The sequence below is a fragment of the Mustela nivalis genome (genome assembly GCF_964662115.1).
Source record: "Mustela nivalis genome assembly, chromosome: 7".
Lineage (NCBI taxonomy): Eukaryota > Metazoa > Chordata > Mammalia > Carnivora > Mustelidae > Mustela > Mustela nivalis.
Genome location: NC_139026.1, coordinates 60,236,640 through 60,264,390, shown reverse-complemented (window position 1 = coordinate 60,264,390; position 27,751 = coordinate 60,236,640). Strand labels below are relative to the sequence as shown.

Genomic DNA, 27,751 nt, shown 5'->3' with positions numbered 1-27,751 from the left:
AGTTGAGATTAAAAAGTGGAATATTAACATCTCCTCTAACTTATCTGTGCTAAAGCTTTTCCTTCACATTTAAAAATATCTAAATAAATTAATATCTATGGTAAGCAATGTGTATATGCTTAAAACATTAAAATGTAGAATTTTATATGTTAGCAACTTGTTTTTTTTCTCATAAGACTATATTATAGATAACTTTCTATATAGCTCTACCTCCTTCTTACTAGATTTATATCATTCCTTTAAATGGATGTGGCATAATTTATTTAAACAAATACCTACTGTTGGATGCTTCAGTTGTTTCCTATATTTCTAGTATAAATATTTCTAGTAATAATCTTCCTTTTTATACCGATTTAGTGTTCCCTGTTATGTCAAACTCAAAAGTACTTTCAGTTTAAAGAATATTTATTTTGCAAAAGTACAGAATGGAATGTAAGTTTTAAAATAGATGAACTGTTTCTATTAATTGCATTAAAATTATTGAGGAGTTCTGACCAATAACCGTAGCAATGGTTAATTTTTTAGACATCTGACTACCCCGTGGTGCTCTCTTTAGAAAACCACTGCTCCCCTCCCCAACAAGAAGTGATGGCAGACATTTTGCAGTGTGTTTTTGGAGATTCCTTGCTTTCTGATATGCTTGATGATTTTCCAGACAGACTACCTTCACCAGAGGTAACCTTTTGTCTGAGAAGCTCAGGTTAATAAGACAAAGCATGTCATTATTATATTGATCCATAAAACTGGGTAAGAAGAGATCAATGAAAATGCTTAGTTTTGATGATGTATAGAGATGTCTCTTTGCCACATGTTGCCTGGGAAATGTTCCTGTGAGCATCTAGGTAAGTGTATGTTGATAAAGTGAATATATAGAGATATAGGTAAAAACTCATGTTTTTATTGTGAGTCTTACCACATAAGTCCAATATTTCAAGTCAGTTAATATTAGGCCACAGGAGTTTGGTATGTTTTATAGGCAAAGGCAAAGAAAGAGGCAGAGATGTATGTTGTTAATAAAGTCTTTTCCAATTCCTTAGCATCTGGGCAGCAGGTTTCCCTCCCCCACTCTTTTTTTAAAAGAGTTATTTATTTATATAATGTATTAGAAATAATATGTAATAATTATACATTATACATAATTATGCTTAAATATATACAATATGTGTATACAAATATATACAATATAAGTGTGTGTATATATACACACATGTACATATTGTGTATATATATATATATACACACACACACATACATATAATTTTCATGTATGCCAATTTTTTAAAACAGTAGGAATTTGTGGGAAGTAAAACAAATGGAGCCACAGTAAATCCCAGTCATAACAGGTTTATTTTGGGGTGAATTTTGGTCAATACTATAATATCACTGGTTTCTATTAAGGTATTAGAGGAGTATGGAAAAAGAAGGGAGTTCTTAACATATTTTACTACTGTGGGCTAACTGCAAGCATGGTGAAAGGCTTTTCGGTGACTGTTCAAATTCAAACGTCCCTGTAAATGTGTAATTGTATCTCTCTTTCAAATCATTTCTGTAGGTATTAAAATTCAAAATACTAGTTAGAAACAAGAAAATAGGTTCCTTAATGGAAACTCGTGCAAGAAAAGGTTCTGATAAACATGGTCAGGTAGCAGAATATGAAGAGATAGATCAAGATGTGGATGGTGAAGTCAAAGAATCAAAATCATTGGCTGTTTTAGAAGACAATTCAGAAGAGAAATCAGACACAATAAATGTAGCTGGATTACCACTTTTCAAGAGAAGGAGGGTGAGATGATACTTTGTGAAAATCTTTCAAATGATTGAAAAGTTGTTATATTTTCTTACTAGAGAATTAATTTTTTTTTTTGAGGGAAAAAATCTTTTTCTTCCTTATAAAACTTGTTTGGAAAAAATTAACATGGGAAAAGAAAATTTTAAAGTTATATCTTTTCCTGTGTTGGTTTTTTTTTTTTTTTAAAGATTTATTTATTAATTTGAAAGAAAGAGAGAGTGGGCCACAAGTAGGGGAAGAGGCAGAGGGAGAGGGAGGGAGAGACTCTCCAGCAGAATCCCTGCTGAGCGTGGAGCCTGACAGGCACTCGATCCCATGACCCATGAGATCATGACCTGAGCTGAAATCAAGAGTCAGACACCTAATCAACTGAGCCACCCAGGTGCTCCTGGCTGAGTTTAATGTTTTCTCAATGGTTCAGTCTTAGGAATTTTTATGTACTAGGCATTGTGCAATGTACAAAATAAAACCAACATGATATTTCTCCCCTCAAGGAGACCATAGTGTCAGAGATAAGAAAATCACTGTCATAATATGTAGTATTATACAAATTAGCACGATGAAAGAAGGTATCTTGAGTTACAAGTGACATTAAACTAATTCAGCTCGTTTAAATAAAATGTGAATTAGTTAATTGGCCCCATCAATGAAAAGTTCAGGGATAGGGGTTCAGATTTTGGGAATAACATGGCATAATGTCTCAAGCAAAGTCCACAGAGCTTTTTTCTCCAACTTCACTTGCTCTACATTGGTACAAGACTTTGCAAAGCTTTAGCTTTGTATGCTTTCAGATTCAAATCCAGTGGAAGACCTTTTTATCTCTCAGATGACCAAGCAAATGTTTTTGTGCATTAACTAGAATCTAGCTATGGTCACAGCCCAGAGTCAACTGCTATTGCTAAGGAAATGCAAAGCTCTGATTAGCCAGGTCTGAGCCAAATTATCAGTACTTAAGCCCATGGACTGAGCTTGAGCAAGGAATGTTTTCCCAAAACAAAACTTGAGAAGGGGCTAGCAGAAATGTAGGGGGACTAGATGCTGGCATGTATAAGAACAAAGGTGTACCATACAGCAGAAGTCATTCCCAAATGTTAGATCACACTGGACATACACTTACTCATGACTAAATATCTTCGAGTTATAAAATTCATGGGAATTTTCCTTTTTTGGGAAAAAGGAAATAGTCATAATTGTCATCTTTAATACTTACTACATTAGTTGGGATTTTAGATGTATGCTGTCTCATGTTAGCATTAAATACTATCATCAGGAAAAATAATTACATTGATGCATTCCAACTAGTTTCTGGGGAGATAATCTTATGAAAAGATTCATAATTGATCTGAAAACATATTTTCTTTATTGGAAAATGAGTTTTTCAAATGATTTATTACAAAAATATGAAATTACTGCATTTTATTTTTATACCACAAAGGTAAAAGTGGCTATGGCCCTATCTGATCTTGTCATTTATACCAAAGCTGAGAAGTTTAGAAGTTTTCAATATTCAAGACTCTATCAGCAATTTAATGAAAGTAATTCTATTGGGGAGTCAGAAGCCAGAAAACTTTTAAAGTTGAAAGGTAAATTCTTATGATTCAAATGGATGTAATACTTAAACTACTCTTATTCACTGCTAAGGTGTCAAGATTGGTCAATGACATTTATGAAAACTATATTCTCATGAAATTTCAACGTACTTAAATAAAAGGCTATATGCCCCAGGTCACAATAAGTGATTTCACAGAACCTGTTTAATTAACTTTTTTACATCATGAAATTTTGATTGAGGATGTCCAGTGTGGAGACTTTTGTGGGCTGGGCCCTGGTGAGCTATTTGGAAAGGAGAGTGGTGAGTGATAAGGCTGCAGAGTTAGACAGAGCGAAATCACAAGAAATGTGAACTTTGTCCTAGAATCAAAGGCATCCAGGATTGAAATCTCAGGAGTCACACCATCCCCTCTGTGTTTCTGAAGGATGACTTTGATAGCAATGTAAAGGGGAGACTCCCTGTAGTAAAGAGATGAGGAAGCTCATGGTAGAGGGAGCCATGGTGAACTACATAAACTCAGCAGGTACGTAAGGTAGACAATTAAATAGACCTAGAGGCTGTATGTCCAAGGTGAGGGAGAAGAAGGACATGGCATCCAGGCCAGGCTGCCAGCTGGTTGTACAGAGTACACACTGTCTCCGCACATCTTCAGTGGGACCATTGGTCTCTGCATCTTCTTTCTACTGTCTTCTGATTCTGAACTTGATTCTGAACCTGAGCATTCCATGCTGTTTGCTAGAGCCAAAGATGCAACAAGGCCTTGGATAGGGAATGGGAACAGACTCTACCCTTTTCTCAGACGTGTATGGTGGGGGATAACCTCAACTTAGAAAGGAATGGACAGTTAACTCAGCAGCCAAGTGACTCTCCAAGTCCTTCTTAAAAAATGCAATCTACTATTCTGTGTAGAACCACCACAACAGGGAAAGCAGCATCTGCAACAGACTCAAAACAGCTATTGGCTATTTGGAAATGTGGATTCTGATATATTTGTTGGTTAACCTCTTCTGGGCCCATGGGTTTTGAGGTATACACTTCATCTCATCTCTTCAAACTGACCTCTGGATATTTTAGGGCCTTCTTGTTTGTTATTTAAGCTATAGATTATGACCAAAAATCAATTCAGTAAGTCTGAACCACCATTGAAATAATAGAGTAGAATAGAATGGAATAAAATAGAATAATAGAGTAGAGATGCAATAAGAGTATTCTTTTATGAAACAATTATGTGTGTGTATTGTGTGTTGGGTGTGATATAAGATATATTTCTTACTGTTAGTATTGCCAACCAGTGTGAATTTGAATGACTTACTTTGCTAGTCTCTATTCTTTCAAGTTAGTGGATAGTTTTTGTTGTTTTTCAAGGGGCCAAGCCCTCTGGGCACAGCAAAAGCTGTTATAATTCTCTCAATCTCATTGTGTTAGACACTTGCTCAAAAATTGAAAAGGCACTGGCAGTTCTGAGTAGAGTCATAAGGTGTAGCATCGCCATTTCTTTGGAAAGATTATACAGCATTTTTCTTGCACCAAAATTCAACACTAAATAATGATGTGGGTGAAGGTGTACTCTAAGAATGTCCATCATTTAAAAAAAATATTTTTAAAGATTTTATTTATGTGGGGGAGAGAGAGAGAAAAAACGGGGGAGGGGAGGGCCAGAGGGAGAAGCAGATTCCTTGTGGAACAGGGAGACCAACACAGGACTTCAATCCCAGGATCCTGGGATCATGACATGAGCTGAAGGCAACTGCTTAACTGACTGAGCCACTCAGGCACCCAGAATGTCCATCATTATTAAAAACTTAAATGTCACTAATTTTTTAATACATAAAAATAAGAAACAACTTTTTATATGCATGGATACTTTTCAATTATTTAAAAATAATGTAGTAGGTAAATATTATTGAAATGGAATGAATTTTTTTATGTTATTTTTAAGTGAAAAAGTAGAAGTTTATAAAAGGGAACAAACAATATGATTCAATTAAAAAATACGATTATATCTATGAAAATAGAGTGAAAAGATATATACCAAGAGGTTACTGGTTATTAATTAAGTGACAAGATTATACATAGTTTTGGTTCGTATTTTTTCTAATTTGCTTTTCTCATTTATCTAAAATGAACATACATTACATTTATTTATTTATTTTAAAGATTTGATTTATTTATTTGGCAGAGAGAGGGGAGGAAGCAGGCTCCCTCCTGAGCAGAGAGTACGATACGGGGCTCGATCCCAGGACCCTGGGATCATGACCTGAGCCGAAGGCAGAGGCTTTAACCCACTGAGCCACCCAGGCACCCCCATACATTCCATTTATAATAACATGGCATGTTTAATTTCTAAAGGTCAACTTCAGAAGTAACAAGATCATGTTATGTTAAGATAATCATTTGTGTTTATTGTGTTTATCACTTTGTAGATAGGAAAGATTAAGATCCAGAAGAGTACACATCTCACCAAAAGATAAATATCCTGCTTAGGGCAGGATGAGGGATCATTATAGTTGGCCATACATGGTGCCTTTATACATGAGTAGCTTCAAAATAAACTTTCTCTCAGGAGTGGATAGCATCTAAAATTGAGAGCTGATGAAATTAATTATAATTATTAACCTCAGTAATTATAATTTTTTACTTGACAGTGCTTCCTAAAGAATAGTATGTGGAATGAGGGTGGCATTGATTCTATTCCAGTTTGACCAGCAAATGTAGTGGGCCATGGGCAATAACCATGGCCTGGTCACCATATTAGCAGGAGTAGTTGTGGGAACAGGATCTGCTTGGTGATAGAATAAAAGCCTTGGGGAAACATGAAATCTAGTTCAAAAATTTGTACCCAATGGTAAAGGGTACAAAGAGTTTTGAATCTCAAGTGATTTAAATGGAACATATATAAATAGAAACTTATAAAAATAGGTAAGTAGAAACATAAGAAAATAGAGAAACAAATGGACTATAACTGTATGTGCATATTATAAGTATAGACCTTATCTTGGTAAGGAAAACATTTGAAAATAACCAGAACTACCATAGTTCTCCCCTATCATGGGAAATACATTCCAAGACCCCTAGTGGATGCTTAACCCTGTGGAGTATTGAGCCCTATATATAACATGTTTTTTAATATACACATATATCTATGATAAAGTTGAATTTACAAGTTAGGCACAGAAATTGTCAACAATAACTAATAATGAAATAGAACAATTATAATAATATGCTGTAATAAAATTTAAGTGAATGTGGTCTCTCTCAAAATATCTTATTGTACTGTACTCAGCCTTCGTGTGATGAGGTGAGATGATAAAATGCCTAGGTGATGAGATGAGATGAGATAAGGTGAATGATACATGCATTGTGATGCATTGTTAGGGTGCTAGCAAACGGCTGGTGATTTGTCAGAAGTGGGATCATCTGCTTTGGACTCTGCCTGATTGTAGGTAACCGAGACCACTGGAAGCAAAACCATGGAGAAGTGGGGGGACTGCTGTACTGGGAGGAAGCAGGTTCTCTTTCAATGGAGAGAGGAAAACAGAGATTGAAGAAATCTTCAACTGAAGATTTCTTCAATCTCTGTTTTTTTCAGTTTGTGGGGAAGATGCTTTGGTGGTTAGGGTTGGGAGCTGAACTGAATAACTTTAACATTCCTTTCAACCCTGAGAATCTGTTGGCTCTTCAACTGGGTTCATTTGGATGGCATTATATGTCTTTATATGGCTTACATGTGATTCTGCTCTAATGTGAAAACCAAAGCAAAAAAAAAAAAAAAAAGACAAAATTTTACAACTTGTTTTAAAATATGGATGCAGGGGTGCCTGGGTGACTCAGTTGTTAAGCATCTGCCTTTGGCTCAGGTCATGATCCCTTGGTACTGGGATCAAGCCCTGCTTCGGGCTCCCTGCTTGGTGGGAAGCCTGCTTCTCCCTCTCCCTCTGCTGTGTTCCCTCTCTCTCTGTGTCCCTCTCTGTCAAATAAATTAAAAAAATCTTTTTAAAAAAAATTGATCCATTTTATTTGGGAATTTTATATATTCTTACGTTAAAGTGAGATTAATTTGGATTTAAAAAGCAAATATATTATTTAATCATTTGTCCTTAAGTGAATGATTAGTATACATAAAATGGTGTAATAAAAAAAAACATTAACTTTTCAATAACCATGAATTACGCTGTCAAACAAAAACATGGATTTATTTCGATGTCCATGAATTGCAAATATTTTTGCTAAAACATACATATCAAAGGTACTGAAACAATTGTAAAATTATATAATATATAGAAGCATAGCAGTTTATTTACTTGAAATCTTTCACAATGTTCTAATATATATATTTTTTAGCCCACGAGTTTATTCTTCACACCAGGATGTTCATTACCAGAATTTATCCCAAAGCAATGAGAGCAGACTCCTCTAATTTTAATCCTCAAGAATTTTGGAATATAGGTTGTCAAATGGGTATGTTCTATAGAATATTGAGTTTCTGGAAAAATAAGATAAAATAAGTTCATTTCGTGAATTAATGAAAGATTTATGAAGAGCTTCCCAAGTACGTTTTTTTTGGCCCTGGGTGTTTTGGGATCAGGCGATAATGATGAATCACTGGTTTCAAGAGCAGAAGTTATTCCTAAATGGGTCAGAGAGGGTAACTCTAAGTGAGGGTTAGGGGCACGGAGGTTAAGTTCATGAAAAGTTGGCATAAAAGAAGTGTAGGAAGGGGGAAAAAAGACATCAAAATGGATGTAAGAGGACAGTGAATATCAAATCCTTTGCTTGAAAGATTTGCTAAGGGCCTCTTTAAATCAAGGGATCTCTACCTTTTTATACTTTACACCAGCTTCCGCATTCACAGTGTTGAAAAGTAAATGGGATTACATAGCTCTGTTATTTGTCTTTACCAGACTCTCCCTATTCCAAATTGATGAGCTGTTCTAGCAGGGGCACTCACCAGTCAGAAGGCACCCGTGTGAACCCCTCTGCTCCTGGATTGTGGCAAGGCCCATAGGTTTATGGAGGGAGGTGGAGAGTCGGGTTAGGTTTGGTGGGTGAGGGGGATTTGAGGGGAGTGGAGGATGGTACTGCCTATAGTGGCTATTTACCAACCTCTAAGGAAGGACTTCTGTATTTTAATAGCAATTATTGTTCTGCTTCTTTGTCACTTTCTCTTCAAGTGGTAACAGTATCTCTTTGGACCTAAAAATGTAGAATATACTTGGTGTCTTTTCTTCCATCATGAAGTGTACTGATTTTCTCTATTCTCATACTTCCTGAATGTCATCTAACCTACACATTGCTATTCTGTAATCTCTACTGTGTATCATTTTGATTTTAACTCAAAGCTATAAAATAATTTAAAAATTAAAACTCACCTTCATACATTAGTATATACATGGCAGGAAGACATGTTTAAAAGTCTGGAATTATTTGGCTAATGATGCTTGTTCTTAAAATGTTTGGATATATAAAAGCCATTAATTCGGTTTTAGTAAATCTTCGAACTGTACTTCTTTAGTTGTACCCTTTCTTTCCTGAGAATATCAAAATACTTTTTTTCTGACAGTGGCCTTAAATTTCCAGACCCCTGGTCTGCCTATGGATCTTCAAATTGGGAAATTTTTGGATAACGGTGGTTCTGGATATATTTTGAAACCACATTTCCTAAGAGATATTGAAACACAGTTTGATCCAAATGAAACACCAAGAGACACTGATCCAGTTACACTTACAATAAGGGTAAGATGAACCCCCCCCCACTTTTTTTTGTTATTATAAAAGCTATAGAGTCTGCACTAATATTTTGAGTTCCACTGATTTCCTTTAATATCCTTTAAATTTCTGTTCATCTTTTTCAATATTATAGGTGGGTGGTATTTCAGTATCTCTCCATATCTGAAAAATCTTTCTATTGGCTTTTTGCATGAATGATTACCTGCTTGTGAATAGAAATACTGAGGCTGAAAGCTTCTCCTCTCCAAAGTCTATGTATTCCATTGTCTTTAGGCATTTAATATTGTAATAGAGAAGTCTTGAGTTCAGCCCACTAGTTACTCTGTGGATATGCGACTTTATTTAGGAGCTCTTTGCTTTTTCGTTAATCTCTAGAATTAGACTTTCACAGCTCCAGATTTTTTCCTCTAGTCTCTGAATATTTTTTGATTAGTTTTTAGAAACCAAAAGTCATCCATATGCTTTTCTTGAGTATCTGCCTGCGTATTTACTAATTCCTGTCAACTCTATCACTCTTTTTTCTGCCTTTGGTTTTCCTCCATATTTGATTTTATACTTTACTGATTCTAATGTAGATGTGGATTTTTCTCCTGCATTACCAGTTTCTTTCTTCCAATTTTTATTTACTTCATTCTGCTTCCTTACCAGCTCCTTCCCCACCACCCCACCCCTACTTCTTAAATCCTATGTGGTTTTATTGGGAGCAAAGATAGTTGTCTAAAATTTATTGTTTCCAATAGTATAGACTTTTTGAAAACATTCTTATTCTTCTATAACCCAAGTGCTATATTTATTTCCTTTTCTTTTAAATGTCCCTTCTGAAAGACCCTTAGCTTTTTCTCTCCTCTTAGTTACAAGCAATTCTATTTTAGATTGTATCTGCACCTGTGGTTTGCAACAAATTGGGTGGGTAGGGCTTTTTGGTCCATCTCTTGGTTTAGCTCGTTGCTCCTAGAACCATATGAACCATTTCAGATTCTGTTCTGGAATTTCAGTACTTGGATTGCTGTCCCTGGTGAGGATTTTCGGGTCTGCAGTTCTGATAGAAGGGAATGCTGCTGGCTGTGCTGTCTGGTGGGGGCTTACCTGCTCTGGTGCCCCAGATGCTCCAACCCAGACAGCATGGCCTTCAGAAGCCTTCCTCTCTAGGCTCCTTCCTCTCGTATCTTAATGGCACGGGACTTGGGGGACCACTTTCATCCACTTCTGGCCCTAGCCTTTTTGTCCCAGTTGAGAAAGGAGATTTAAGAGATGTTGCTGTTTTCGAGAGATTAATGTGTAAAGAGAGTAGAGCAAAGTTGAATGAGACAGAAATGATCCTGGCCACTGTGGGAAATAGTACCAGGGAAGACGGTATTGACTTTTTGCTTGGTTGTTAGGGATTTTTCTAATTTTTTAAAAAAGATTTTATTTCTTTATTTGACAGACAGTGATCATAGATCTCTGAGGCAGAGAGGCAGCCAGAGAGAGAGAGGAGGAAGCAGGCTCCCTGCTGAGCAGAGAGCCCGATGTAGGGCTCAATCCCAGGACTCTGAAATCATGACCTGAGCCAAAGGCAGAAGCTTTAACCCATTGAGCCACCCAGGTGCCCCTAATTTTTTTTTTTTTTTTTTTTTTTATTTATTTATTTTTTATTTTCAGCATAACAGTATTCATCATTTTTCACCACACCCAGTGCTCCATGCAATTCGTGCCCTCTATAATACCCACCACCTAGTACCCCAAACTCCCACCCCCCACCCCTTCAAAATCCTCAGATTGTTTTTCAGAGTCCATAGTCTCTCATGGTTCACCTCCCCTTCCAATTTCCCCCAACTTCCTTCTCCTCTCTAACTCCCCATGTCCTCCATGCTATTTGTTATGCTCCACAAATAAGTGAAACCATATGATAATTGACTCTCTCTGCTTGACTTATTTCACTCAGCATAATAATCTCTTCCAGTCCCGTCCATGCTGCTACAAAAGTTGGGTATTTGTCCTTTCTTTTTTTTTTTTTTTTATAAACATATATTTTTATCCCCAGGGGTACAGGTCTGTGAATCACCAGGTTTACACACTTCACAGCACTCACCAAAGCACATACCCTCCTCAATGTCCATAATCCCACCCCCTTCTCCCAAACCCCCTCCCCCCAGCAACCCTCAGTTTGTTTTGTGAGATTAAGAGTCACTTATGGTTTGTCTCCCTCCCAATCCCATCTTGTTTCATTTATTCTTCTCCTACCCACTTAAGCCTCCATGTTGCATCACCACTTCCTCATATCAGGGAGATCATATGATAGTTGTCTTTCTCTGCTTGACTTATTTCGCTAAGCATGATACGCTCTAGTTCCATCCATGTTGTCGCAAATGGCAAGATTTCATTTCTTTTGATGGCTGCATAGTATTCCATTGTGTATATATACCACATCTTCTTGATCCATTCATCTGTGGATGGACATCTAGGTTCTTTCCATAGTTTGGCTATTGTGGACATTGCTGCTATAAACATTCGGGTGCATGTGCCCCTTTGGATCACTACATTTGTATCTTTAGGGTAAATACCCAATAGTGCAATTGCTGGGTCATAGGGCAGTTCTATTTTCAACATTCTGAGGAACCTCCATGCTGTTTTCCAGAGTGGCTGCACCAGCTTGCATTCCCACCAACAGTGTAGGAGGGTTCCCCTTTCTCCACATCCTCGCCAGCATCTGTCATTTCCTGACTTGTTGATTTTAGCCATTCTGACTGGTGTGAGGTGATATCTCATTGTGGTTTTGATTTGTATTTCCCTGATGCCGAGTGATATGGAGCACTTTTTCATGTGTCTGTTGGCCATCTGGATGTCTTCTTTGCAGAAATGTCTGTTCATGTCCTCTGCCCATTTCTTGATTGGATTATTTGTTCTTTGGGTGTTGAGTTTGCTAAGTTCTTTATAGATTCTGGACACTAGTCCTTTATCTGATATGTCGTTTGCAAATATCTTCTCCCATTCTGTCAGTTGTCTTTTGATTTTGTTAACTGTTTCCTTTGCTGTGCAAAAGCTTTTGATCTTGATGAAATCCCAATAGTTCATTTTTTCCCTTGCTTCCCTTGCCTTTTGCGTTGTTCCTAGGAAGATGTTGCTGCGGCAGAGGTCGAAGAGGTTGCTGCCCGTGTTCTCCTCAAGGATTTTGATGGATTCCTTTCGCACATTGAGGTCCTTCATCCATTTTGAGTCTATTTTTGTGTGTGGTGTAAGGAAATGGTCCAATTTCATTTTTCTGCATGTGGCTGTCCAATTTTCCCAGCACCATTTATTGAAGAGGCTGTCTTTTTTCCATTGGACATTCTTTCCTGCTTTGTCGAAGATGAGTTGACCATAGATTTGAGGGTCTATTTCTGGGCTCTCTATTCTGTTCCATTGATCTATGTGTCTGTTTTTGTGCCAGTACCATGCTGTCTTGATGATGACAGCTTTGTAATAGAGCTTGAAGTCCGGAATTGTGATGCCACCAACGTTGGCTTTTTTTTTCAATATCCCTTTGGCTATTCGAGGTCTTTTCTGGTTCCATATAAATTTTAACATTATTTGTTCCATTTCTTTGAAAAAGATGGATGGTACTTTGATAGGAATTGCATTAAATGTGTAGATTGCTTTAGGTAGCATAGACATTTTCACAATATTTATTCTTCCAATCCAGGAGCATGGAACATTTTTCCATTTCTTTGTGTCTTCCTCAATTTCTTTCATGAGTACTTTATAGTTTTCTGAGTATAGATTCTGTGTCTCTTTGGTTAGGTTTATTCCTAGGTATCTTATGGTTTTGGATGCAATTGTAAATGGGATTGACTCCTTAATATCTCTTTCTTCTGTCTTGCTGTTGGTGTAGAGAAATGCAACTGATTTCTGTGCATTGATTTTATATCCTGACACTTTACTGAATTCCTGTATAAGTTCTAGCAGTTTTGGAGTGGAGTCTCTTGGGTTTTCCACATATAGTATCATATCATCTGCGAAGAGTGATAATTTGACTTCTTCTTTGCCGATTTGGATGCCTTTAATTTCCTTTTGTTGTCTGATTGCTGAGGCTAGGACCTCTAGTACTATGTTGAATAGCAGTGGTGATAATGGACATCCCTGCCGTGTTCCTGACCTTAGTGGAAAAGCTTTCAGTTTTTCTCCATTGAGAATGATATTTGCGGTGGGTTTTTCATAGATGGCTTTGATGATATTGAGGTATGTGCCCTCTATCCCTACACTTTGAAGAGTTTTGATCAGGAAGGGATGCTGTACTTTGTCAAATGCTTTTTCAGCATCTATTGAAAGTATCATATGGTTCTTGTTCTTTCTTTTATTGATGTGTTGTATCACATTGACTGATTTGCGGATGTTGAACCAACCTTGCAGCCCTGGAATAAATCCCACTTGGTCGTGGTGAATAATCTTTTTAATGTACTGTTGAATCCTATTGGCTAGTATTTTGTTGAGTATTTTCGCATCTGTGTTCATCAAGGATATCGGTCTATAGCTCTCTTTTTTGGTGGGATCCTTGTCTGGTTTTGGGATCAAGGTGATGCTGGCCTCATAAAATGAGTTTGGAAGTTTTCCTTCCATTTCTATTTTTTGGAACAGTTTCAGGAGAATAGGAATTAGTTCTTCTTTAAATGTTTGGTAGAATTCCCCCGGGAAGCCATCTGGCCCTGGGCTTTTGTTTGTTTGGAGATTTTTAATGACTGTTTCAATCTCCTTACTGGTTATGGGTCTGTTCAGGCTTTCTATTTCTTCCTGGTTCAGTTGTGGTAGTTTATATGTTTCTAGGAATGCATCCATTTCTTCCAGATTGTCAAATTTATTGCCGTAGAGTTGCTCATAGTATGTTCTTATAATAGTTTGTATTTCTTTGGTGTTAGTTGTGATCTCTCCTCTTTCATTCATGATTTTATTTATTTGGGTCCTTTCTCTTTTCTTTTTGATAAGTCGGGCCAGGGGTTTATCAATTTTATTAATTCTTTCAAAGAACCAGCTCCTACTTTCGTTGATTTTTTCTATTGTTTTTTTGGTTTCTATTTCATTGATTTCTGCTCTGATCTTTATGATTTCTCTTCTCCTGCTGGGCTTAGGGTTTCTTTCTTGTTCTTTCTCCAGCTCCTTTAGGTGTAGGGTTAGGTTGTGTACCTGAGACCTTTCTTGTTTCTTGAGAAAGGCTTGTACCGCTATATATTTTCCTCTCAGGACTGCCTTTATTGTGTCCCACAGATTTTGAACCGTTGTATTTTCATTATCATTTGTTTCCATGATTTTTTTCAATTCTTCTTTAATTTCCCGGTTGACCCATTCATTCTTTAGAAGGATACTGTTTAGTCTCCATGTATTTGGGTTCTTTCCAAACTTCCTTTTGTGGTTGAGTTCTAGCTTTAGAGCATTGTGGTCTGAAAATATGCAGGGAATGATCCCAATCTTTTGATACCGGTTGAGTCCTGATTTAGGACCGAGGATGTGATCTATTCTAGAGAATGTTCCATGTGCACTAGAGAAGAATGTGTATTCTGTTGCTTTGGGATGAAATATTCTGAATATATCTGTGATGTCCATCTGGTCTAGTGTGTCGTTTAAGGCCTTTATTTCCTTGCTGATCTTTTGCTTGGATGACCTGTCCATTTCAGTGAGGGGAGTGTTAAAGTCCCCTACTATTATTGTATTGTTGTTGATGTGTTTCTTTGATTTTGTTATTAATTGGTTTATATAGTTGGCTGCTCCCACGTTGGGGGCATAGATATTTAAAATTGTTAAATCTTCTTGTTGGACAGACCCTTTGAGTATGATATAGTGTCCTTCCTCATCTCTTATTATAGTCTTTGGCTTAAAATCTAATTGATCTGATATAAGGATTGCCACTCCTGCTTTCTTCTGATGTCCATTAGCATGGTAAATTCTTCTCCACCCCCTCACTTTAAATCTGGAGGTGTCTTCGGGCTTAAAATGAGTTTCTTGGAGGCAACATATAGATGGGTTTTGTTTTTTTATCCATTCTGATACCCTGTGTCTTTTGACAGGGGCATTTAGCCCATTCACATTTAGGGTAACTATTGAGAGATATGAATTTAGTGCCATTGTATTGCCTGTAAGGTGACTGTTATTGTATATGGTCTCTGTTCCTTTCTGATCTACCACTTGTAGGCTCTCTCTTTGCTTAGAGGACCCCTTTCAATATTTCCTGTAGAGCTGGTTTGATATTTGCAAATTCTTTCAGTTGTTGTTTGTCCTGGAAGCTTTTAATCTCTCCTTCTATTTTCAATGATAGCCTAGCTGGATATAGTATTCTGGGCTGCATGTTTTTCTCGTTTAGTGCTCTAAAAATATCATGCCAGCTCTTTCTGGCCTGCCAGGTCTCTGTGGATAAGTCAGCTGCCAATCTAATATTTTTACCATTGTATGTTACAGACTTCTTTTCCCGGGCTGCTTTCAGGATTTTCTCTTTGTCACTGAGACTTGTAAATTTTACTATTAGGTGACGGGGTGTGGGCCTATTCTTATTGATTTTGAGGGGCGTTCTCTGAACCTCCTGAATTTTGATGCTCGTTCCCTTTGCCATATTGGGGAAATTCTCCCCAATAATTCTCTCCAGTATACCTTCTGCTCCCCTCTCTCTTTCTTCTTCTTCTGGAATCCCAATTATTCTAATGTTGTTTCGTCTTATTTTGTCACTTAATTCTCGAATTCTCCCCTCGTGGTCCAGTAGCTGTTTGTCCCTCTTTTGCTCAGCTTCTTTATTCTCTGTCATTTGGTCTTCTATATCACTAATTCTTTCTTCTGCCTCATTTATCCTAGCAGTTAGAGCCTCCATTTTTGATTGCACCTCATTAATAGCTTTTTTGATTTCAACTTGGTTAGATTTTAGTTCTTTTATTTCTCCAGAAAGGGCTTTTATATCTCTCGAGAGGGTTTCTCTAATATCTTCCATGCCTTTTTCGAGCCCGGCTAGAACCTTGAGAATTGTCATTCTGAACTCTAGATCTGACATATTACCGATGTCTGTATTGATTAGGTCCCTAGCCTTTGGTACTGCCTCTTGTTCTTTTTTTTGCGTTGAATTTTTACGTCTTGTCATTTTGGCCAGATAAGAGTAAATGAAGGGGCAAGTAAAATACTAAAAGGGTGGCAACAACCCCAGGAAAATATGCTTTAACTAAATTAGAAGAGATCCAAAATCGTGAGTGGGGAGAAAGGGGATAAAAAGAGGTTCAAAAAGAAAGAAAGAAAAAAAAAGAAAAGAAAAAAAAATTTTTTTAAAAAAAGAAAACACCTTTCAGAAAGTGGTTGTTTTTCTGTTTCCAGAATTGCTGTTCTTCTTCTCTTCGGTCTGCCGATGGATTTTCAGGTGTTTGCAATCTTTAGATAAGCTATCTAGCTGATCTCCGGCCAGCTGAAGCAGTCTCAGCTTGCTACTTCTCCGCCATCTTGACTCCTCCCTCTAATTTTTTTTTTTTTAAAGATTTTATTTGTTTGAGAGAGATATAGAGTGCAAGGAAGAGGGTGGTGGAGAGGGACAAGGACACTCCATGCTGAGCACAGAGGCTATCTCAGGGCTGGATCCCACAAAACTGAGATTGTGACCTGAGCCAAAATCAAGATTGGGCTGCTTAACTGACTGAGCCCTGGATCTTGTGACTCTAAAAGTAGGGGCATATAGGGTAGAAATAGCCTCCAGCACTGGATGCAGCCCCCAACCCATTAGTTGATACTCTTTCTAGGATCCAGCAAAATATTCTCCATTAAGTTTGTTTTGCAAATATTATCATAGCTTCGACATTCTTTTTTTTAAATTTTTAAATTATTTCTTTAAGAGGGAGAGAGAGAGATTACAGAGGGAGAAACGGGTTCCCCACTGAGCAGAGAACCTCATGTGGGACTTGATCTCAGGACCCTGGGATCATGACCCGAGTTAGGCAGATGCTTAACTGACTGAGACATCAAGGCACCCTCTTTTTGAATTTTTTTAATACAAACATTTAAACGGTTAGTAACTTTTTCTTTTACTTTTTGGTTATGATATAAGCTAGAAAGTATACATTAATATTTTAAGTTCCATTGACTTCTTTTAGTGCCTTTACATTTCTGTTGATCTCTTCAGCCACTATAGTGAGGTAGGTGGCATTTCAACATCTTGCCACATCTGAACCAGTGTCTTCCTGTTGCCTTTTTGTGTGAATGAAAAAATGCAAAAGGCTGTGTTTTACAACACTAAATGTAGTGTTGTAGTTGCTGTTTCAGTGAGAAAAAGGGATGAAATCAGTAGCTTTGTATGGTCCTCTCCTCCTTCTCACAAATCTCCTTGCTGTGCATCTGGATTTTGCTTTCTCTCTCTCTTTTTCTTCCTCCTAAGTGATTCTTTCTCTCTCAGATTTGTGGGTTCCTTTACTCTACCTACCTCTGACGTATTTGTATTGTTAAGGCTTTTTCTTTTTTTTTAATTTTTAACTTAAATTCAGTTTAGTTAACATATAGCATATTACTATTTTCAGGGGTAGAATTTAGTGATTCATCAGTTGCATATAACACCCGAGGCTCATCACATCTCATGCCCTCCTTACTGCCCATCACCCAGTTACCCCAGCCTCCACTTCCCTCCCCTCCAGCAGCCTTGTCTCCCAGAGTTGAGTCCTTAAGGTTTGCCACCCTCTCTGCTTTTATCTTATTTTATGTTTCCTTCCCTTCCCATATGTTCATCTGTTTGCTTCTTAAATTTCACATGAATGAAATTATATGTTATCTGTCTGCTATAAACATTGGGGTGCATGTATCCCTTCAAATCATTATTTTTGTATACTTTGGATAAATACCCAGTAGTGCAATTGCTGGGTCATAGGGTAGCTCTATTTTTAACTTTTTGAGGAACCTCCAAACTGTTTTCCCGAGTGGCTGCACCAGGTTGCATTCCCACCAACAGATTAAGAGGGTTCCCCTTTCTCTACACCCTTGCCAACAACTCTTGTTTCCTGTCTTGTTAATCTCAGCCATTCTGATCAGTATGAGGTGATATCTCATTGTGGTTTTGATTTCTACTCCCCTGATGCTGAGTGATATGGAGCATTTTTTTCATGTGTCTGTTAGACCAAGGCTTTTTCTTAATCCTCATCTCAAACTAAATATTATCCTATGTCCTTTTATATACATTTATGGTTTTAACTGCCAACAATACTCAAATCTTTAATCTGACTTCATTTCTGGAATGTAAAGACATACTTTAAATATTCTACTTAACATCCTTACCTGTTTAATCCTTGCTCTGTCAACCTTATCATATTAAAGGCTGAACATCCCTCCCTAATCCAATCTTACTTTCTTTAAATGTCATTGAACTCCATTGAATTCATTGTGTCAATTAACTCAGGCTAAAACATTGGGAATCATTCCTCTGTTCCACATCTGTCACTTCCTGTGTCCCATCTCTAAATTTTATTGATTTGAGAAGTCTTCCTTATCCAATCCCTTGGTCTGATGCCATCTGCCACTCTCCACCCCCACCCCTTTTAAGGAATTTGTTACTTGGCATCACATTATTCCAACACATTATAAGTCTTAAGGGTTTTTCACATAGCCTGTCTCAGTCCTGCTGATTATCTTCCACAAGTTGTCCAGAGATGACCTGCTCCAGTGCTAATCTCATCATACCTACTTAACGTTTCTTTGGGCGTCCTGCTTGCTTGCTTAGTCAGGGCTTAGCCTAATTCTCTAGGCCCATCTCTCATGACTTCTAGTCTTACACTTACTCTATAACCATATGACAACTCCATGCATTACATACGCTTTTTCCTTTGACTGGGTCATTCTTCCATCCCTCACCTGCCTGTTGATTCAGACCCATTTTTTAAGACTTAAGGGTCACTTGTTTTTGGGATTGTTTTCCCCTACACTGAATTAGTTAGGCTTCTTTTTGTAGTTTTGTTTTTTCATACCCCCTATAGGTGCATACACATGCAATACGCCACTCTATTACACAGGCCTCCATCAGAGATATTGCAGGTCTGGTTCCAGACCACCACAAGAAAGTGAATATCACAATAAAGCAAGTCAAATGAACTCTTTGATTCCCCAGAGCATATGAAAGTTATGTTTATACTATAATCTATTAAGTGTGTAATGGTATTATGTCTAAAAAAATAATGTACATATCTTAATTAATACTTTGTCACTAAAAAATGCTAACCATCGTCTGAGCTTTCAGGGGGTCACAGTCTTTTGGCTGGTGGAGGGTATTGCCTGGATGTGGATTGCTGCTGATTGAGGACGGGGGCGCTTGCTCAGGGTCGGGGTGGCTGTGGTATTGTTTGGTCAACTACATTGATGTAGTCTTCTAAGTCCTTTGTTGTCATTTCAAAAATTGTCACAGCATCTTCACCAGAAGTAGATTCCAGCTCAAGAAACTGCTTTCTTTGCTCATATCCATCAGCAACAACTCCTCATCCGTTCAAGTTTGATCATGAGATTTGAATAATTCAGTCACATCTTCAGGCTCAGCTCTGACTGTGGTTCTCTTGCTGTTTCTGCCCCATCTGCCGTCAGAACACATGTATTAGTTTGCTGTCTGACATGGACATGCTTGGTGGCACCCCCAAAATAATTACAATAATAACATCAAAGATCACTGATCACAGATCCCCATAAGAACTATAAGAATAATGACAAAATCTGAAATAGTGTGAGAATTACCAAAATGTGACAGAGGAACATGAAGTAAACCACAGCTGTTGGAAAAATGGTGCCCATAGACTTGTTCATTGCAGAATTGCCACAAACCTTCAGTTTGTAAAAAACTGCAATATCTGCAAAGTAGAAGAAAACAAAACTCAATAACATGGAGTTGCCTGTAATTGTTTATTTACTTGGGTTTGTCTTCCTCTCTTGTCTGAAAGTTCTGGAAGGATAAGGACCATATTTGTTCAAGTCTTCTCCACAGTGCCTGACACAAAGTATATGCTCAATGTATGTCAGTTAGTTGAATGATTTCTTTTTCAATTTGAGAATAGTAAAGAGAATGGATGTGCTCTTTTATTGAGAAAGCAAATATGGAAGATGCTTACAAATGCCACCTCTTTGTTTCTGAAGGGTCTTATAGAGGGATGTAAGTGACATGATATAAAATAGGCAGGATTAATGATTTTCCTGAGAAACCGCTGCCATAAATATCCATGTGGGTCCTTCTCTCTTGGTTTAATCATTCTGGAGAGCTTTTATTACAACTTGTACAAATTGTTGAAGACATGCTTTGGAAATCAGGAAATCTTGTTTTGCCATTAGCTTTATGTCCTTGATGAAGACATTTCAACATTTCTGATTTAATCTCCCTCATATGCAAATTGAGGGTTTTGGATTAGGTCAATCATTTTCAAACTTATAAAAGTGATGCAACCATTTTCTAAGTTCAAAAATTTTATGCATAAGGCCAATAGATGAAACCAGAGGTACTCTAGTTGACCATCAAGGGTTTTCTTTTTCTTTTCTTTCTTTGTTTCTTTTTTTTTTTTTTTTAAAGATTTCATTCATTTATTGGACAGACAGAGATCACAAGTAGGCAGAGAGGCAGGCAGAGAGAGGGGGGGAAGCAGGGTCCCTGCTGAGCAAGGTGCCCGAGGCGGGGCTCCATCCTAGGACTCTGGGATCATGACCCAAGCCGAAGGCAAAGGCTTCCACCCTCTCAGCAACCCAGGTGCCCCAGGGGTTTTCTTTTTGACATCTATCTCTGTGGTGGCCCCTGGAAGGGCTCTGTGAATCAGAGTATAAAAAGTATTTGAATAATAACCTCTAAATTTTTTTTCAGGTTTCATATTCAATTATTATTTTTTAGTCAGACAATTTTTTTTTTTTCTGGACACGAGTTGCACCAAAGCCAAACCTTCTCCATATTGGTATGGGTCTATTACCTGTGGAGGAGATACTCACCTGGGAAGCTCTGGTATCAGTGTACTTACTGATTATGGCCAATGTTCTAACTTCATCGATGTCTAATTAGGCTGATTGATCAATGCCCATTCTATAGTTGTTGTTAAATATTTGCACAGTCACTCTGGTTTCCAGCTAATGTTATAATATGTGGATATAGGAAAGGAAAAATACACTGACACTTTTTCTTTTTTTTTCCCTCTGTTCCTTGTTTCTTTTTTTCCTCTTCCTTTCTTTTCTTTCTTTTTTTTCCAAACAATTATTTATTTTGTTCTTCTTTATTATGATCTTCAGAAATTGAAATTATGCCTCAATTTTTATATCATTTTGTTTTACAAATCAACACACTGAAATAGTGTTTTTCATTTAGACTTTGTCTCTTAAAGACAAAACTTAGTTTCAACAGCTAGTTTGACAATACAAGGTTAAAACTATTGTTAATTACTTTAAGTGTTTCTCTGATACCCAGTCCCTAATATATGTATGAAATCATTGATTTTGTCAGATTCACATTACTTATGATAATATTGATAATAATAGGTAATATAAAATTTTATCATAAATTACCCAAATGTAAATTATACTATCAAAAAGTGCTGTCATAGGAAATTATGCAGTGTTTCTTTCTTATATTTTAGAAGTAGTATTACTATTATTTCTATTTTTTTACTATTTACATGTAGTATGAATTTCAACATAGTTCATGTTGACAGAGTAATTCAGCCTGAATTACAGTAGACTATGATTATAATAATACTTTTAAGCAATGCCTTATGACAACTATAATAAAGACTTTAAGAATAAAAAAATATGTTGAACTATAAAACTCAATGTGAATTTTACTATAATTATATACTGGTAAAATGGAATAATGTAGACATATTCCTAGTATTCACCTTGAAGATAAGAGTTATCTTATATTCCATTTTTAATTTTTTTGTGGGAACTGAGAGTCTGTCATTTTTTTGGTATATATATTTTATTTTGAAATTACATGATTACACAGTTTGAAATCCTATTAAATTTTTGCATTCAAATATTTTTGTGCAGCTTATCAGTGGTATCCAGTTACCTCCCAGTAACAATTCATCATCTAACAAAGCTAACACACTAGTGATTCTAGAAATTTTTGGTGTTCCAGATGATCATGTGAGACAGCAGACTCGTGTAATTAAAAGAAATGGTGAGCTCCTAATATATTTTTATTGAACTTCTACTAGGCTTCTTGTTGGAAAGCTTAAAATTTATTTATTTATAGAATTTTGAGACAGCTTTATTATTCATAAGACAAGGGCTTTGCATTAGGTTTAAGATGACCAAAGTGTTATATGCAGCGAAAACAATCTGATAATGATTCAATGTATTGTTTAGATGTATTTTCAGATTACAGATACAAAAGTTAATCTAACCTGAAAAATTACTACCTTTTTTTTCACTTTGACCTCCTTTTTATGTCTCTTCCTATATTGCTGAATTAAAGGGACATTTTGATGGCTGCAAGTCTACTTAGCTTCTAGCCTTTGTGTAAAATAAAGAACATATGATTTTTCTGATATAGTATATTTCCCATTTTTATTTCACTGTTTGAATTATTTTAGATCAAAGGTCAATGGTTTTTGGCTCTGGCTAAGGATGCCATAGAAACCTCCTCATACTATATTTGGATTCATAATTCAGTCATTTTTGCCAGAAGGGAAATGTAGGAATGGAAGAAATGACTTGGGTAAGATTTTTAGTTCCAGCATCCCGTGATATTTTATGTAATACACTACTGACAGCATCACATCTTCGCTGAGGTGGAAGTCATTAAGGACATTAAAGTGTAGATTCCTGGGATCCACCTTTAGTCAGGGTCACCTTGGAGAAGACCTTGGAACTGACTCCTGAGTCTAGAATCTTCTTTGTGTGGATATTTCCAAAGTGTAGAGGGCTTCAGTTCAGAGTCTGCAAATATGTGCCCAGTTAAATGGCACCAATGAAAAAACAGGTGCAGTCATACTACATATTATTTCTCTCTGAACCTAAGTAGACTATATATTTGATCTGGATGTGAATTTCTTGATTCCATTAAATTATGCTTAAGTATTGGATGATTTGGGTTATATTTTGACACAATTTGGATTTCTTATTTGGCAAGAGATTGTTGTTTGGATGATTATTTTGCTGAAGATCTAAATGACTCAACACCTGGGACTTTAAAATGAGCACTTATTCAAAAGAAGGATCAAAGGCTGGCTTTGGAGCACCTAGCTCTCAGGCCAACAACTATCTACGGAGCTCATCCCATAATAGGAGCTGGTATAGAAAAATGACGGCATTTAACTCCTTTGTTAGGGAAATGCCCGAACCCAGCAGTCATATTGCCAAGTGTTGAAATGCTTCGCTCTGAAATTGGACTCCATTTGTTTGAATTCCTGCCCTGTCACTTATTGGCTGTGTATGTGAAACCTTGAGGAAGTTACGTAACATCTTTCCGGCTCAATTTTCTCATCCATAAATGTGAATAGTAATAACCCTGGTGGGTTATTGTAAGGTTGAAATGAGATTATCTACTTAAAGCTCTTATCATATTGCCCAACAATACTAAAAACCTAATAATTATTGTTATTGTCATCAATATTCCTTTCTCAATGGGTGTGTGAAAAATTCAAGTGCTCTAAAACATAAACCATTAATATTAGTAAGTGTTGAAAAGAAAAAAATTTCAGAGAACAGATACCATGCAGTACTCCCTAGACATAGTGTCTATGATTCTTTGATGACATCTTCCTTTATATTTCAGCTTTTTGTCCAAGATGGAATGAAACATTCACATTCATTATTCAGGTGCCAGAACTGGCTCTGATACGTTTTGTTGTTGAAAGTCAAGGTCTAATAACTGGAAATGAGTTTCTTGGCCAATATACTTTACCAGTTCTATGCATGAACAAAGGTAATATTCTGAAAAGTAAGATGATTGTGCTGACCATTAGAACTTGCATTTACCAAAGAAACAAATTGATACATCAGATAGCTCTATCCATGACAGTCAGAGGTAAAGGAACTTCTATGCATTGACACATATTTTCTCTCAGTGGTAGTATAGAAATGTGTTCTCATGTGGAAGGTGGGATTGTGGTTTGGGATTGCTAGGAAGATAAATTAGACAAACATGGCATGTCTTAGCATTTCTTTACATGGATCGTTGCTCTTTTGTTTCAATTAAGACTGATCATGACTACCACAGAGAAATAAAGCATGGGAATCAAAGAGAAGGGAGAAGCAGGGACTCATCTTCCAGCCCATAAGGGCCTGGGAGCCCAAGATGATCCTTTCTTGACTCTTTCTAGGGCTGACTTAATGTTGCCGTCAGCTTGCGGAGGTGATTTATACAATGCCCCGAATTACCTTGTCTCAGTGTGTTTACTTCTCTAGCACCATCTGAGCGGTATCCCAGAACCAGAGTCTTCCTGCAGCAGAAGGGTGGTGGCGAATTTAGCATACTGCACTTTGAGGGAGAAGTGTGATCTATGTGCTTAGTGTTTGGCAGTAAGAAGTAGAATCGAAACTTCAGGTATTTTCTCTTATATGCAAGAGGAATATAACAATGTGGTCATAGTTTTTCCATAGGCTTAGTAAATAGTCTCAGTAGCACTATCGAGAACACTACTGATTGATTTTTATTGTCCTAATTGGATATGATTCCTTTCGCAGGCTACCGTCGTGTTCCTCTGTTTTCCAAAATGGGCGAGAGCCTTGAGCCAGCTGCACTGTTTATTTATGTGTGGTACGTCAGATAGCAACCAAAATCCCTGACATATTGTTAGCTATACATCCTAATAAAACAGCCAAAACAAATGTCTATACATTTTTTCTTTATTTAAAAACATAAAGCAAAAGAATTACTTACAAAAACAGAAATATTGAGCAAATTCCTCTTTAACTGACAAAACAGAATAGTGGAGAAAAAGAAAGCAAAACCGTTCAGAGGGTCCTGACACTGTGGCCCTCCTGTAGCCCAGTTTTGCTGCACCCCCACCCCCCACCCTGCCGCTCCTCTGCTGTCTGCTGAGGCTGCTCTTCAACTAGCTTGTGTCATTTTAAATGAGTAGAACTTCCAAGCTCTTAAAATATGTCTGATTATACAAGATATGTTGGCAAATATTTATCAGTAAAAAGAACTGTAAAATTTAAGAGTGTTTTAACTTCTAGACTCCCACTGCCGCATGTTGTAGTGAACGGAATTAGATTCTCAGGTGCTCTGTGCCCTTTTACATCCTAGACAGTGATTAGCCCCTGCCTCCTGCTCCTGCTAGTTTTTAGATACTGGGCATTGGGTTTGGTATCCTGTAATTACACAGATATTTTTATGAGTGCCTATCAAATTGATTTGCAGTCAAACTGTTCAATCTCCCTATCTGTAAAAGAAATCTACTCTGTCGACTTTTGTGCTTGGATCTCTGAATTCACACTATTTTTTGAATCTGTGCTAAATGTACGTTGAAGATGGTCTTTGGTCAGAGATGAGATTCCTGTGCTCTTTTATATGCTGAGCTTCTCACCATCAGCAGCACTTTGATTTACTCAGTGTCCTATGCAGAGTAATATAGTTCCTTATTAACTCTTCTTCAGAAAAACCCCAGGGATGTTAATACTTATTCTGTCATTGTTATATGGGAGTGAGGCAAAAGTATGCAGCACAATTTTTGACTAATTAGGGAATCCTCATAATTCAGATTTAATTTCAACAAATTAAAACTGAACTTATGACTAAAATAACAAAAATGACTTTGAGATGTTTACTTTTACTAATGCATTCTCTCTTGATGGCCAGAAAAATACAAAATAACCCAGCTACTTTATTTTACTACTATGGTTTACCCTCAGAACCACATATTTAAAAGAAAGATGCCACTGGAATTCAAATACCCAAGTCATAAGCAGTGAGAAAAGTCCTAGTATATCATCAATGAGATACTCCCTCATGGCCGTTCTAGGGTTAAGGGTGTGGTGCCCTCTTCCCAGTGGTGAGGCATAGCCAGTTCTTTTATTTTGTCAGATAATAGAAAGATCTTATTTGAATTATTCATTGTACAGTCTAATAGCAGGTGGGGTGTTCAGCCCATTGACCCAAGGTCTTAAGCCTTTTAAACTCCTAAAGTCTTCAGAAGATCTGGAATTCCATGAGATTTAAAGACTCTGATCAGGTGAGTTTTTGCAGAAGTGCACTAATTCTGCAGCAGGATAAACTTCTATTTCTTATACCATTAAGATTTGAAATGAGGTAGAAAAAATGATATTTACATTTTTTCCCTCACTTTTGTTCAGTACTAACCAAATTCAGCTCACTAACTTTGAAGAACAAATCTTTCATTTTTTGATATCCCACTCTGCCTCAGAAATGCACTTTTGAAAGGAAATACTAGATCGTTTTATTTCCTGTCCAGTGATCTTATAATGTCTTTTAACATCTTTGGTCCCATTTTTTATAAGCATTTACTTTCCTTTTGAATTGAACTAGAGTATTAGTACTACGACTACTACGAGTATGACCACACTACTACTACTACTACTACTACTACTATTAATTTTCTTACAATAGAAACTACCATAGAAACTCCACAGCCAGGGAATTTTCTGGTTTTAGGGAAGGTTGGGAATGATGTGAGAGACCAGCTTTGATTCGTGCTGTCTAAACATGATTTTTTGGAAAGATTTTGTTTATTTATTTATTTTGGAGAGAGAAAGTGAGCACACAGAGCATGGTGAGAGGAGTGGCAGAAAAGGAGGAGAGAGAGAGAATCTCAAGCAGACTCCATTCTAAGGATGGAGCCCAAGGCGGGAGCTCCATCTGAGAACCCACTGAGACTGTGATCTGATCCAAAATCAAGATCAGCCACTTAACCCATTGAGCCACCCAGGTCCCTCTAGGCATAATTCACTTTCAGAAAAAAATAGGCTTGGTGAGTGGAAAGATTTATACAAAGAAATAGAAGAAAGGGCTAAATGAACCCCTGGGCTGTGGCAACAGAAGACCTTCTGTCTTTTAAATTCTCAGTTGAAATGTCAGTTCCTGGGGGAAGCCATCCATCATCTCTTAGACTAGGTCATGTTCCTTGGTGTGTGTTTCCATACAACTGACAGGATGACAGCTAGGAACTGACATTGCACTATCAGGTGGGCCCTGTCATTAGGAGCTGACCTGACACTTGCAGTTAGACCATGGTGTCTGTCCTGTTGAACATGACTGGCTTCACAGAACAGCATTAGATAAGACCACTCTGACCATGACTGAACACATGAATATTGTCCAAAAATAAAAATGCCAAATGTTCTCCTATCTTGGCTAACACGAGTGACTGTTGATTCTTTTTTATTTTTATTTTCTTTTAAGATTTTATTTATTTATTTGAGTGAGAGAGAACACAAGTGAGAAGGAGGGGCAGAGAGAAAGGGAAAAGCAGACTACTCAGTGAGCAGAGAGCCCAAGGTGGGACTTGATCACAGGACCGTGAGATCATGACCTGAGCCGAAGGCAGACGCTTAACCAACTGAGCCACCTAGGCACCCCTAGACTGTTGATTCTTTACCAATTATCCTTTTGCCTTGATTCATTGTTTTTTTTTTTTTTTTTTTTTTACCCTAAGGGGTTTTTTTTGTTTGTTTGTTTGTTTGTTTTAAGATTTTATTTATTTACTTGACAGACAGAGATCACAAGTAGGCAGGCAGGCAGAGAGAGAGGAGGAAGCAGGCTTTCTGCTGAGCAGAGAGCCCGATGTGGGGCTTGATCCCAGGACCCTGAG

General features: G+C 37.2%; 1 protein-coding gene across 5 annotated transcripts in view; it reads left to right on the top strand.

The window, feature by feature from the left end:
- The window catches only part of PLCZ1 (phospholipase C zeta 1), a 52,627-nt gene extending 27,832 nt beyond the window's left edge, over positions 1–24,795 (top strand). For all 5 annotated transcript variants that reach the window (XM_082738825.1, XM_082738823.1, XM_082738824.1 and 2 more), the window contains 8 exons: positions 526–675; positions 1,553–1,783; positions 3,225–3,372; positions 7,683–7,799; positions 8,902–9,074; positions 22,020–22,152; positions 23,752–23,901; positions 24,663–24,795. In XM_082738825.1, the coding sequence (XP_082594951.1) occupies positions 526–675; positions 1,553–1,783; positions 3,225–3,372; positions 7,683–7,799; positions 8,902–9,074; positions 22,020–22,152; positions 23,752–23,901; positions 24,663–24,748 (1,188 nt within the window). In that variant the 3' untranslated portion in view covers positions 24,749–24,795. The remainder of the gene's footprint in view (positions 1–525; positions 676–1,552; positions 1,784–3,224; positions 3,373–7,682; positions 7,800–8,901; positions 9,075–22,019; positions 22,153–23,751; positions 23,902–24,662) is intronic.
- Positions 24,796–27,751: the final 2,956 nt, after the last annotated feature.